The sequence below is a fragment of the Phalacrocorax aristotelis genome, chromosome 20 (genome assembly GCF_949628215.1).
Source record: "Phalacrocorax aristotelis chromosome 20, bGulAri2.1, whole genome shotgun sequence".
NCBI lineage: Eukaryota > Metazoa > Chordata > Aves > Suliformes > Phalacrocoracidae > Phalacrocorax > Phalacrocorax aristotelis.
The window spans coordinates 6,531,132-6,544,314 of NC_134295.1; the positions used below are offsets into that span (position 1 = coordinate 6,531,132).

The 13,183-nt window shown below is 49.0% G+C and overlaps 1 protein-coding gene across 2 annotated transcripts in view; it reads right to left on the reverse strand.

Moving 5' to 3' along the window:
• CSMD2 (CUB and Sushi multiple domains 2) overlaps nucleotides 1-13,183 on the reverse strand; it is a 351,736-nt gene that overhangs the window by 116,363 nt on the left and 222,190 nt on the right. For both annotated transcript variants that reach the window (XM_075115031.1, XM_075115030.1), the window contains 3 exons: nucleotides 4,557-4,883; nucleotides 2,119-2,313; nucleotides 403-541 (listed from right to left, as the gene is read on the reverse strand). In XM_075115031.1, coding sequence (XP_074971132.1) covers nucleotides 403-541; nucleotides 2,119-2,313; nucleotides 4,557-4,883 — 661 coding nt within the window. The remainder of the gene's footprint in view (nucleotides 1-402; nucleotides 542-2,118; nucleotides 2,314-4,556; nucleotides 4,884-13,183) is intronic.

The following is a 13,183-nucleotide window of genomic DNA, read 5'->3' on the forward strand; positions in this document are numbered from 1 at the left end:
CTCCTCACACAGTGAAATCCCGGGCAAGTCAAGAGACTCGGCACGGCTGAGCCAGGGCAAGATCCTCCCTGCTGCCTCTCCCCAGCAGGCTGGGCACGTGGGAGCTCAGCCTCCGACAACGTGTCCTACGTGCCTCTAAAATAGCACTGCAAATTAGCAGGAGTTAGTCAAAACAAGAGGGGAAAAATCACCATTTTCCACCTTTTCTTCTTGAATGTTAGGTGAATTTTAACATCTTGTCAGGAGTTAATTAAAAATAATAAAAGAGAGAGAACCTCCCTGCCAAACACAGCGCTGAGCAGCTCATTCCCTTTTCCTCCGGGGGTGGCTACAACTCAACACTGCTGGAACCACCAAACACAACCGCCAAGAGGGAGCTTTTGGGAAGTCCAGGGTGAGCACCTGTCAAACGTGATCTTGATGGGGTAGCCCGGCTGGGCCTCGATAACCCAGGCGCAGCTCAGGGAGTCCTTGTAGAAGCCAGGCCAGCCGGGGGAGAGGATGGTTCCGCTGGGCGACGTCAAGTGGCCCCCGCACGGCGCTGGGGACAAGGAAAACCACGTAATTCAGGTGAAGAGCATCACGGAAGCTGTGGCATGATCGGATGCACCCTTCCCTGCCGCAGGCGGTACCGTCCTGCCATACAATAGCTTTCGTGCATTATTGTTTCTCATGTGTTAAAAATAACCAGAGGAAATAACAACAGTAGCTGGTAAGAAATTGCATTTTCATCTTGAGATGTAGCAGCCTGCTACTGCATCTGTGGGAGCCAGTAGGCTGACCTTGTGCGGTGGCTCTAAGGGGACAGGGTATAATAATAATTATTAGATATAAAACTAGAGAAAACTGCAAGGTCAGTTTGCATTTCAGTAGCTGCAGGTGCCAGAAAATCTTTCATATCTGTGGTGAGTCTTTTCTACCATATGGGACATCACGAGACTGTGGCACTTATTCCACACTGTGGTCCCTTGTGCCATCAGCAGAAGCTGAAGGCATATAATTATCTTTTCTGGAAAAGAGGACACTGGATCTGATGGACCAGAGGTATAAAATCCTATAAGCCTAAATAACTGCAAGGTATTGTCCTCTTAAAAAAAAAAAATCAAATGGGACGGACAAGCGTGTCCATTCCTGTGAGCTTGCATTCCTCCTGCTCAGCACTTTGCAGGATTCATCACATGGTGTTTCTTCACATCCCACTGAGTTAAGTCTCTGGTGCTGGTCACGCACGTCTCGCACAGCAGCGTGACCACGTTACTGTCATGGCCTTTGGGAGCTCCCACGGTGCAGACCAAGCCCGTCGTCCCACAACACTCGCTGCCAGCTGAGTCGCCGTGGACCGAGGGGACCCTGCTGCCCCTCCGGAGCTGCTGCTGAAGCACCAACCAGGGCCAGCCGTGGCGCGAGCTCTGCACAAGGGCTACAGGACCTCGCGCTTGATGTGACCTTAAACACCCACGTAAGTCTGGGCCTAAACCTTCAGTGCTGATCTGAAGGACGCCAGATGAAAGTCGATGGATCTCAACTGGATCCTAACTAATTATTGCTTTGAACAAGAGGCTCCTTTCTGCCCCAAAGCTACATAATTTCCTGCCAGGACTTCTATCCATCTTTCTACTCTGTTTTTTAGGTCTCTCTCTTTCCCATGAATCTTTTACTTTCAGTCGTCAGTAAATCAAAGCCTTTTATTATTGTTATTAGAGAAACATCTGTCGTAACAAGAACAGAGCTCATAAAAATAACCCCCGTCATTCATTTCACAAAACGTTAGAAAACAAACCGAGTTCCATGCTCGGTGATTACTGCACCGGCACTTCCTCCTAAGCAAGCTCTTCTGTGCAGACACCACCTTCCAGAGCTACGTAAAATCACGGCCATAGCTGAGAAGCCGAGGGTTAGAACTGAAGTCCGACAGACCTCCAGCTCTCAACAACAAACGCCTCTGCCTATAGGGTGGCAAAAGGCCTCCCACAACGTCAGCACCGTATGCCTTCGCTATGGGTTATCTGACTAGGACCTCACGGACGGAGCTGTTCTCCTCTTTCCCGAGAGGCTGCAAACGCAAGGGGATGATTCTCCCTCCGGGGTGCACGTACAGACCAGTAGGAAAGAATTTACCTTCGCATCTGAGCACTGCGTTGTTCCAGACCACATTTCCTTCCTTCAAGATGCAGGTGATGGTTTCTGAGCCGTGGGTCCTAATGAAGCCCTCATCGCAAAGGAAGGACACGGAGCTGCCGAGCTGGAGGCTGTCGCCAAATCGCTTTCCGTTCACAGGCATGCCAGGGTCAGGGCATTCGTTATGCCTGAACGCTAACAGGGAGAGGTGCGAGAAGAGTGAGTAGCTTGTTTCCCCCACCCACCTCTCTCCGATTCAAAAACAAGTACGCTGCACCACTAACTTAAGAATTAAACAATAGTTTCACGCCTTTCCTACGGCGACAAGAGCGCTTGATCTTGCCCCTGGGCAGCAGACCTTCCTCACGGGGAAGGCCAAACAGCACGGACTTGAATTTGGCCCACTCTCACCCCAGCAAAGCTACTGCGTTCGGCACAGACGGATCGGCCTGCGGCAGAAATCATGTCACCACCTCTTCCCTACACTGCTAAGGCACCCAAGTGCGCGTTCTCACAGTTCGAGTTTTCATCTAGGTGAAGCGGCTTCCATTTTTCTGTTCCCTGTCTCTACTGTAAGTGTTCATTTGCAACCCAAGAAAGGAAGGCTGAGATTAAACCCATTTGCATCCAAGAGATGCTGAGATACAGGGGCCGGAAAAGAACCTGCAGAACCAAAATGCCGCCTTCGCAGTATTTCAGGTATAAAAATGTACAAATGCTCAAAATAGAGAAAGATTTTTTAAAAACTCTAAAAATACCAGAGTGCTCACATCTGTATAGAGAGGATGTAAGTTAACTGTTAATGAGAAAAAATTAAAGCTTTAAGGCCCTGTGGTTAAAAGTCAGGGTCCTCTCAGCATGTTCTGGGACTGACAGCCATGTAGTCCCTGACCGCGTTTGTCATCATGACTAGGATAAAACGAAGGACACGCAGCCATTACCTTTCTAGGTGTTGCAAAGCTGCATGTGGAACTGCACAGACACGTAGCTCTGTTTAAAGGCCTGCCCTTTTCCAGCAGCTAAAAACTAGGCCAACCAACCAAACAGAAAGTAAGTCTATAGCCCTAATTCCCCATTAAGTGCATAATTATGTACTATATCTTCATGTGCTGGGAGGTGGTCTTCAGGGATGAGCAGCATATGAAAGATTAAAGCCTCCAGATTAATTACACACACATGCTTTTAGTATCTTTAATGCACTTGACCACATTCAGATGAGTTCTGGATTTCCTACAGAGCATCGTTACTCTCGTAATATCTTGTTATATGCACTGCTACAGGGGAAAACACAGGCCGAATCTGTCCCTTGTGCTCTTCTATCCGTCCCTTGTAGCAATATGCTGTCTCCCCTCTCATATCTAACCTGAGGGAAAGGATGGTAAGGTGTCTGAGGAGGACTCAGGAGCTCCCTTTCGGTAGTTCAAGCAGCCAGAACAGTACTCACGGGTACTTAAGTGTCATTTACAACAATAAAAAATTCAGCTTAAGAACGTCTCCAGCACAGGGGGCAGCCACGTCTCCCGACACGGGCATGTAATGTATCGGAGGGGCCTACTGGAGGGCACCACCGGCGTTTCTGGGTGAGCTGCCTCCCTCCTTGCAGGATCTAGGACTCAATCCCGGGCATGTGATACTACCATACACAAGCTACTTCATCTGACAAGCCTTCAGCCTGCTCTAGAGTGGCAAATGATTTCTTAAGACCTCTGATTTTTTTTTTTTTAAATAGAGGATTTGCAATCATAGCTAGAAAGGCTATTAATTTAGTTGCGCCACTAAAGGCTATTATAACAAAGTCATTTATCAGTTCTGCTGAATAGGTTTAATAACGCTCTTTAGAAAATTATAGGACAATATGAGGATAAAATTACCATAGCATTCATTTGAGATTTGAAGACTGGACTTACATGAAGCCAAACGTATCTGTGGAAAACTCAATGCTTTATATTATAAGACATCGCTACACGTTCTCCTTTATCTTCAGCCTTGCATGCTTTTAGGTGTCAGCAAACGATGCTAATATTGACTGACGAACGCGACCATCGGAGATCTAATAGGTCCTCCTGATCTGCATCAAGCTGTCCACAAAGTGCCGCCTCACCTCGGCGCGCGGGACGGAGGCACAGAGAGGGAGCCCAAAGCCCACCTCCCACAGCGGCTGTGGGGAGGACAGAAACCCTGGCTGCTCCACCCAGGGCCGAGCCGTTTCCTTCACCACTGGGCAACACCTAAACTTCACAGCCAGAAAGAACTTGTGCCATCAGCCCTAAGCTTGAAACCAAACCCCGCTTATCCAACTGCAAACGTGGAGTAATCCCCAATCTTCAGACTTGCTCTGGATTTGCAACAGTTTTAGTGAGATCAAGCTCTTGCCCGGGAGTCCCCAGCAAGAATTTAGAGCTTGAAATGAAAACCAGAAGGAAGGATCAGGCACTTACTGGTGAAGGTTATGTTGAAGCCTCTCTTCTCCATGGAGTGGTCGGTCTGGAACTCCAGCCTGGCTACGTGACCGCTGCTGGTCAGAGAGGAGGGGATCTGGTTTCCTGAGAAGGTCCCCAGCACTGGGGATTCAGCAGTCCCACCATCCTTCACGGCTAGGAAATCAAACTGAGGCTCCACATCAAAATCATTGAAAGCCAAGTGAATTCGGCTCTCGGGTTTAGCTATAATTAACCAAACACAGTGCAAGCTGCTTCCGTATTCTTCAGGGTAATTTGGTGACAGCACAATCCCAGATGGGGTGGTGAAGTTGAAAAAGCAGGAAACTGCAATAAGAAATCACCGTCAATCATGCAGAACGGTGCTCCTACCAGCTGCTCTGTCATGTTTCCCCCTCCCCCTTATCCCTTGAGCTGGGCGATTCCTGCAAATTCCCAACTGCTTTGCTTCTCAGAGATGATTAAAGCAAGGAAGGGCTCAGTGCTCCATTCACTGCTAGATGTCAGTGATTTATTTGCACGGAGAAGCAGCGACTTCAAAGCAGTCTCGAAGTCCCGATTTTGGTTGATTTTCAATTTTCCAGCCTAGCACAGCACTGCCCCTTTTTTCAACAGCGCGCTTCCTCGCATTCATGGAGCCTCTGTGCCATGCACAGCCGAGCACGGGTTTCTTTTACTGCGGGAAGAAAATGTCATGCAGCCAGGTGGGGATTTGGTATTTCGCAGGTGAATTCTCCTGCATATCCCTGAGAGGAAGCCTACACCCGGATTAAATGTGTGACTACAGCTAGCACAAAATAAAGTGGGCATTAAACGAGTTAGACTTTGTAGCAACGTCTTCTGTTGTGGCCAGGACTCAGCCCAGCTGGCAGAACCCGAGGTACGGAATCAACTCAGCTGTCAGCCCCTGCAGACCTCCAGGCTCCTCTGCTGCCGCCCGTGCCCAGGCTCTCTACTCTAAAGTGCTGGGCAAACCGCAGATGTGCGCCTGAGTGCGGCGCAGGCGTTTCAGGATTTGCTTAAAAATCTGCACTTTTAGCTTACCTTTCTGTTTGCTTAATGCAATTTTCACCCATGCCCCTCGACAGATGTACCTGCGCCCGGGCAGTCCCACTGCATTGAGACAAGCTCCTCACACCCAGGCCACCCCCATCCTGTATTAAATATTTGTACGATACAGAAATAAATCGTCAGCTCCTCTGAGAAGGAGCTGTAAGTCAATTTGCCTTCGTCTATCTCCTCGGGCAGATGTTTACTCCTGTGCCAAATGAGCACTGAAAAATGGAGGCTGCTGTTTGGTTTTGGTAGTGACTTTGCTGCGCTTGGGCAAGAAACAGCCCAAGAACCTTCCCAAAGCTGCCCCCGAGGGCCAGGGGCTTGGGACAACTCACAGCAAGCACCAAGCAGGCTGCAATCCGCAGCCCCGGCGTCGGGGCAGCTCCCCTTCCCGTTACAAATAAATCACTGACTTCTGCTGGGCTACCGTGTTACCAAAAAAAGGCATCAAACTAGACCCACGTTCCCATGAAAATAATTAAGATCAGTCATAAAATGAAGTTGAGGGGAAGAGTGCACATGAAAAAAATCTTTAGCTCGCAAGGGTTTTCAATATATACTGTATTTCAGCTGACAAGGTCCATTAATTTAAAAAAGCAAGGCTGCCTTTTAACTGGTACCTACCCAATGTTTTTGGTGTTTTACATATGCATGCTTTACTCAGCTTTTTCCCCACCACCACCCTCGGTAAAATCCATTACTTGGAACGTACATCTCGCTGATTCCTAGCAAAATGGCATAGCACAGAGGATGAGGCTGGTTTTGGTTTGGCATTTATACAATTATTTGGTTCAAAGCTCACCCTCCCTCTGTTATTTTCCCTTTGTCTTCCTTCAATGCTTAATGGTTTCAGATCAAATAAGATGGACGTTACCATGACGTTATCGAGGCTAAGAGCTACACAATCTATTTCCTGCTCCCAGCAACAAAGAGAACAGATTAAAGAGAAAACAAACTGCAAAATATCCTCAGGATTTTGGCTCTTTACTAGATGCCGAAATATCATGGGATGCTGACAAATAATTCCGTCAGCATCAGCTCGGTATAATCTGCCTAGGAATAGTCACTGAAAATAACCACATTCACACACAGAGAAGCTTCTTAGCGGTAGGAGCCCCTCACAGGAGCTGGGTGTCTCCTATACATTTCTAAACTCAAAGTGGTAAATTAAGATTCACACCGGAGCTCCAGTACCGCACAGCCAGCAAGAGAGGTCGGGCTGCTAGCGCAGCTACTACAGCTCGGCGCTGGTGCCTCATTTCAGGAAATAACAACAACAAAGAACGTGCTGACGAAAGAAGGAAGAGCAGAGTGAGGGGAAAATGTAACGTTAACCTTTGCCAGATAAAACAAAACGACAGATTAAAAAATAACAGATAAAAACCCCCCAAAAGTCTCCACTGCAGGGAAGTAAATGACACTTTCCATTTTCCACAAAACGAGAGCGCAGCAGACGGCCGAGTTGCAGGCTGCAGGACGACGGCCACTGTCTCGCACCTCCACGTCCCAGGCCCACGGCAGGGCACCACCGTCCAGGCTCTCCTCGGTGCCGCGGGGAGCTCGGCTTTGCCTCCCCCAGGGTCCCCGTCCCTGCCGGCAGGTCGGCCCACGTCCAGCCCAGGATGCCACAACTGCTCCAGAAGGTTGATTCAGATGACAACGGTGTCTGCAATGTGAGGAGTTTCTTTATCTTTTTAAGCAGAAGAGGTTTTTCTTCGGCGTGAGAGGGGGGTTTTGGCATGGGGCTGCACTGGACACAGCTGGCTCCTGGATCCACGTCAGCCTCTGCTTTCCCAGAAGCGCTTTGCTGGACACGCGGGTAAAGCAGTCGCTGTTTAACAACATGCCACAGAGAGAGAAACGCGCTATCAGAATGACGACGATGGTCCCCAAGAAAGGTGGAAGACAGCCAAGCGCTGCCTGCCTCATGCTGTTTTGTGCATCCGAGAGAGTTGGGAACAAAGTGCCCCCGAGGAGTGAGCAGTCACTCGGAACACAACAGACAGACAGACAGACAGGGGTCAGCCCTGCTGCCCGCAGCCTGTCCGTCAGGATCGCCGAGTTAGGAACACCTGCGACTGAGGCACCGAGCTACGGGGCTGAAGTTAGCATTTATAACAGTTGTTCTTAAATGGTAGGAAAGGCCATTTCATTATGTGCGTAGCTTCTAATTTATAAGCCTATGCTGACCTTGATCAGTAATAATAATTATTGGCAAAGTACTGCAGAAGCAATAAGAAAAATCCCTTTATTAAATACAGCAGAATAAATCACAGCAGAACTCAGGGAAACAGAGTACCTACAAAGAGCACAAGATATTTATTCAAGCCATCACAAACATTACTGAGGCTCTGCATTCATTTAAAGCAGGAGAGCAGTGAAGAAAACGGCTCATTGCTTCTCGTCCTAGAAAGTCGAGCGGGACACATGGCTGTGGCAGGCGGGCGCTGCCCCGCGCTCCCCGTGTGAGATGCTCGTGGCTGAGCTGAACACGGAGGCGCCCGACAGCTACCCACCAGCACAGCCGCTTGTTTCTGCGCTTCCAGCCAGGAGCAATTCCTGTGTGTGTCTGGGCAGCCTAAGCACAATTTGCTTCTCTTTTCTTCTGCCTTCTAAAGATCCTGCCTTCTCACAGGCCGTCCCGCCTCTCCTGCGAGGCATGCCTGCTGGCCCCAGACACGCCGTCTCTACCTGTCCTGCACGTGAGAGTCCAGGGCTGATCCCGGGGAGAGAGCACACCTGCAATGCACGGGAATGGGAAAGGCACCAGGTTCAGGGGCTGAAAACCAAGCAGGGAGTCACTGTAATAATTTCAGTCTCCATGGAAACAAAAAAATTTCCTGCCTTCTCTCTTAGCTTTTAGATACCACTCCCAGAGACTCCGACCACTTGGGAGAGAGCTCGAAGACAGTAACGGATTTTCTGCCTTACCTTTCCTTTTTAAGAAATCCCTCCTCTAGGCATAGTTTGCTGATGGACTGGAAAAATAGGACCTCAGCAGGAGCCTGGTTAATAACTGGCATGCCTCGCTCGGGAAAGCATACGTCCCAAATAGCTAACAGTGCTGGAAGCTCAGGGCACTGCTCAAGCTGCGAAGCAAAGTGCTTTACATTTTGTATTTTCCTCTTTCTGTATTTGCTCTTTCAGTAAACAAATCTGCATCACAATGCATTTTCCTTCTTAAAACCCTGAGGCACCAACAGGGCAAGTGGGAGGTGAGGGAAAGGAGTCTACAGCAAATATTAACTGGGAGAACTTTTTAGTATTTCAGAGCAACAAATTCTTCAGCTTACCCTGATGGAGTAGCTGTCACTGCCAGCATGTGGCTAACTGGGGGCGGGAGAGCAGGTATCTTAAGAATAATGAAAAAGAGGCAGGGTTTGAGTACCAGATCTTGAGGAAAATATCATCAGTGAACTTAAAATAGACTCTCTAGGGGCCTCTGTGCACACAGGGGAGTGCTACGATACCAGAATGGGTTTCATTTCTGCCCACTCAAAACGGGAATAGCGACTGGGTTACCAGGAATACGAGAAGTTTCTTAAACTTACTGGAAGATGCCAATCCCCACTAGGGCAGCGTTGGGCTGCTTCTCTGCCAGGGTTTCTGCAGCCATCTGTTATTCAGGAGATGCTCCAAGGGTTCTGCACAAAGCCATGATCCTTCCCTGTGTGTCCCTGTTTATTTTAAGGGACTCGGTCGCTCCCTGCAGTCTCTCTTGGGAATCGGTGGCGGTGTCCACGTGACGACAGCGGTTTCATTGTCACTTTTTGGCAAAAGCCCCAGAGCAGTCTAGCGGCCTTGTTAAGTACCTTTCCCGTTCCGCTCCTTCGTGGTTTAGCAGAGCATCCTTCCTCTGCTGCAGCGCTCGGAGCCGTCTGCCAACTGCTGCGACACATTCGTCTCCTGCAGGCTGGAAGCTGCAACAGGCTGGGGCTTGACTTGACTCTCCGCACAGTCCCACGGTTGCGGCACACCGAGTGCACGAAGGACAACCACTGTAACACCAGAAAGGGCAAGGCACCCCCGAAGCGTGTAACTGCAGCTGGGGTGACGGCAGCTGCACGCCGGCGACTAAGTGCAGCTGAGGGTGTGTGGGCAGCTTCAGCCACATGCAAAGATCTGCCCACGGGGAGCAACAGAGCGAGCCTCGGAGGTAAACCTGCACACACCGACTCCACCTGCAAACTGGGAATGTCCCATTGGCGCTTTCTCAAACACCAACCCCACATGTAAAGCGCTGAAGTAAAATAAGGCAGGCATAATGGAGCTTCTCTGTAGACCAGATTGAAGAAGCAACGTAACACGCACCGCGTTCCCGTTTTCTGGGTACCGAGATGGGGAAGGGGACGCAGATGACCTTCCTCGCCTGATAAAGCCAGTAAGTGTCATTTCAGATTCAGGCTCATGTGAAGAGGAGCAACCCATCATGCTGAGCAATTGCTGTCAGGAATACGGACAGATGCCTTGGCACAGGACAGCTCATTTATAGCAGCATGAAACCTTATCAGGGTAAGAGTTCAACTGATTCAATCAGTAAAACGAGCAGCACAGAGACAACCCAATAAACTGCATCCTCCTGATCAGCACTGAGAGCGCAGCTGGGAGCATCTCCGGTGAGCTGCGTGCGTGGTGATGTGGCCTGACACCACTGTGAAGTCCTCCACGCCAGCTCTTCCCACCTGCAGGCTCTCTCTGCAGGAGGAGCGTCCCTGCTGAGGACGTGAGAGCTGGCCACATCTGCTGCATCACCACCAGAACCTCCTCCCGCAGCCTCCAGCCTTATCGCTGCAACCTGCTTGCTGAACCAGGCTGACCGCACGAGTACCCCAAGCCCCTCACAATTTGTTAGGAGCCAGGAGAACACACGGAGCAGCAGCAGCTCACAGCAGGGAAACTGTCCTGGCTCGACAACTGCCAGACCAACCTCACTGAGGAAGGAACACCATGGAGAAAACAGGCTGCGGTTTGACCCAGGTGGACGTCAGCTTTCCTTAGGGACGCCAAGGGAAACTGCAACTCAGCTGACAAGTGGCATGCTGGAAATGCGCAGCTTGTTTCAGTCAACTCTCACGGAAGAGCAGAAGGGACTGGTTAAGCAGCAGCCTTTTAAAGTCACAGAAAGGAAAATGGAAAATTTTCCTATGGGTTACACAAAAAAAAAAAAAGCCTGGGGAGCGTGTGAGGGACAATTAGAACACAATTAATTGTAATTACGAAGGTGCTTAAGTGCGTTCCTGCCCAGCACTTAAGCATGTATGTCTACCTAAGCAAACATTTAAATCTCAGTGCTTTCATAAACTAGGGCTGCAATGCAGAACAAGGGCTCTGAGGGAAAGTGCTCTGCTTAATTTTAAGAACGGAATGGTCTTACATGGCTGCAACCATGAAACAAGGTTGTTAACAAAAGCTACAAATCCCCCATGTATATAAAGATCATGGTAATCCTGCCTTGGTTTAATTTGCTGCCCTTACTGCCAGAGCAAGACTGGACCACGGCGGCTCAGGGGAACAGGCTGCAGATAAGGAGCATTTCACCACCGATTTGCTGCTCTGAACCCAACTCAGATCAAGGGCAAGCAGAAGGTCCTGAAGGACACGCGTCTGTTGCACGAAGCAGACACCATCGAAGCCCTGGAAGTGGCCTCAGCAGGCAACGAGCCCGTTTCCTGGCAAGCTTTCAGCTGCGCAAGCGGAGGATGACACCGGCTGCTTTGCAGAGGTCAGAGTGGACCCATTTTGGTAGGTGAAGGTTAGCTGCCTGTTTCCTCTCCAAACTTGTCTGGCAGAGATAATTAGAATGTGTCTCTGCCATTACATCGGGGAAATCATATCAGTGTGCTTCATAAAAGCATCAATCAAAACAACACAAAAAAACTCCAAACAAAACAAAAAAAACCCACCCAAACCCCACACGGCAAAACAGCTTGGAAATAAAAATTAATAGAATCCCTACGCTTCTTCCAAAATCCACTAAAAGCAACTGCATCTACAAGCAAATAAACGAGTCCAATGTTAGCTAGAAAAAGACCCAAGCTGTTTACAGCAGGAGGGAGAAACATTTTGCGAGTTAGCATAAACTGCCCCAGCACTGCAAAAAGTAAGAGGAATTAAGAGTAAAAGAAATAACATGAAGAGCAAACCACAGACCAGGTTTCACTGGAGGAATGAGAGCCTACGCTGCAGCTCAGAAATCTGAAAAACTCCCTTATAATGAAAAAAGTATCCATTCCTTTAACAGAAAACTTTCTGGAATTTCTGATTAAAGAATTATTGGACAATAAAGGATCATTCTGATCATCTTATCTGTCCTCCTTAATACAGGCTATGGAACAATTCCTGCTCCCTACAGATCTTCAGAAAGGAGTATCCCATCTCCGTTTATAAATGTTTGGGTACGGAGAACCCACCACTGCCTTCAGTAGGCTGCTCTGAGGGTTAACCACTCTGTTAAAAAGCTATTCCTTTTAAAAAGGTGAACTGTACTTTTACCACTGCTAACTTAAGAGACACACGCTTCTCCAAATAACTCCTCGTAGGGAAGGCTCCATACGTTGCTGTGAATAGTGGGGGAGGGGGGGAAAAATGACCAATTGACACTTTAGTTTAGAGGTAAATGAAAAACTTGTCAAGTGATATGAAATGACACGGTTCCGTTCAGCGCGTTGCTGGGAAAACGCCTCCTGCACTCTGCACTTCCAGCTGCCAGCCCCGCACGGCTGTGCCTGGCAGTGCACGCAAGGGGTCAGCCGCTCCGCTCAAAACGAAGATTTGTGGTCTTTGCAAAGAGGAGCTGAGATAGTTCAGCGGGTATAATAGGCCAACACAGGATTAAGAAAGAAAAGAAATGAAGGAGTAATTACCACCAAGGACAAGAGAGATTTTACACTGCTCTTAAGGAAAATTAGATGTTTAAAAGACTGGAAAAACGCACAAAATCGTTAACACCTGAAGAGGACAACTGTGTCAGTGCCGTGCACCTGCGTGGAAGGACGGGGGACGCTGGGCTGCGCCCACCTCCTGAGAGAGCGAACGCGAAGACAGCTCTCACCAGTGCAAAGGATTTTGGTGCTGCTCAGTTTGGTCTGAGAGGGTCAACGCACCGGCCGTAACAAGACAGGAGGGATCTCCAGCGCCAGCGGGCACAGCTGCGCCTTCCCGGCCTTCCTGCAGGTCACAGCCGGTCGGTGGCAAGAAGCAGGCTGCGGCTGAGGTTTGCAAGTCAACAAGAAGGGAAAAAAGCATAACAACTGCTCCAAAGCCAGAGAAGAAAACACAGTTTAACAAGTCCAGCTGAAAATGCTTTGGAAAATGCCTTCTCCTCTGTTTAGAGGAATATTATGCATGACTAGCTCTAAGCAGGTCTATAATACAAAGAGAGTTTACGATAACACAACAAAAAAAGAAAGTAACTGGAAACTATTGAAGATCCTAAAGCAAGACCAGAGCAAGACCCCTGTAACGAGTATCAGATCAAGGGACGTAAAGCGTCTGGAGGAGTCCAGAAGTACTCAGGAACTGCACAACTCAAACGACAGCCCCTCCATTTAAGCACACACACACACGCACAT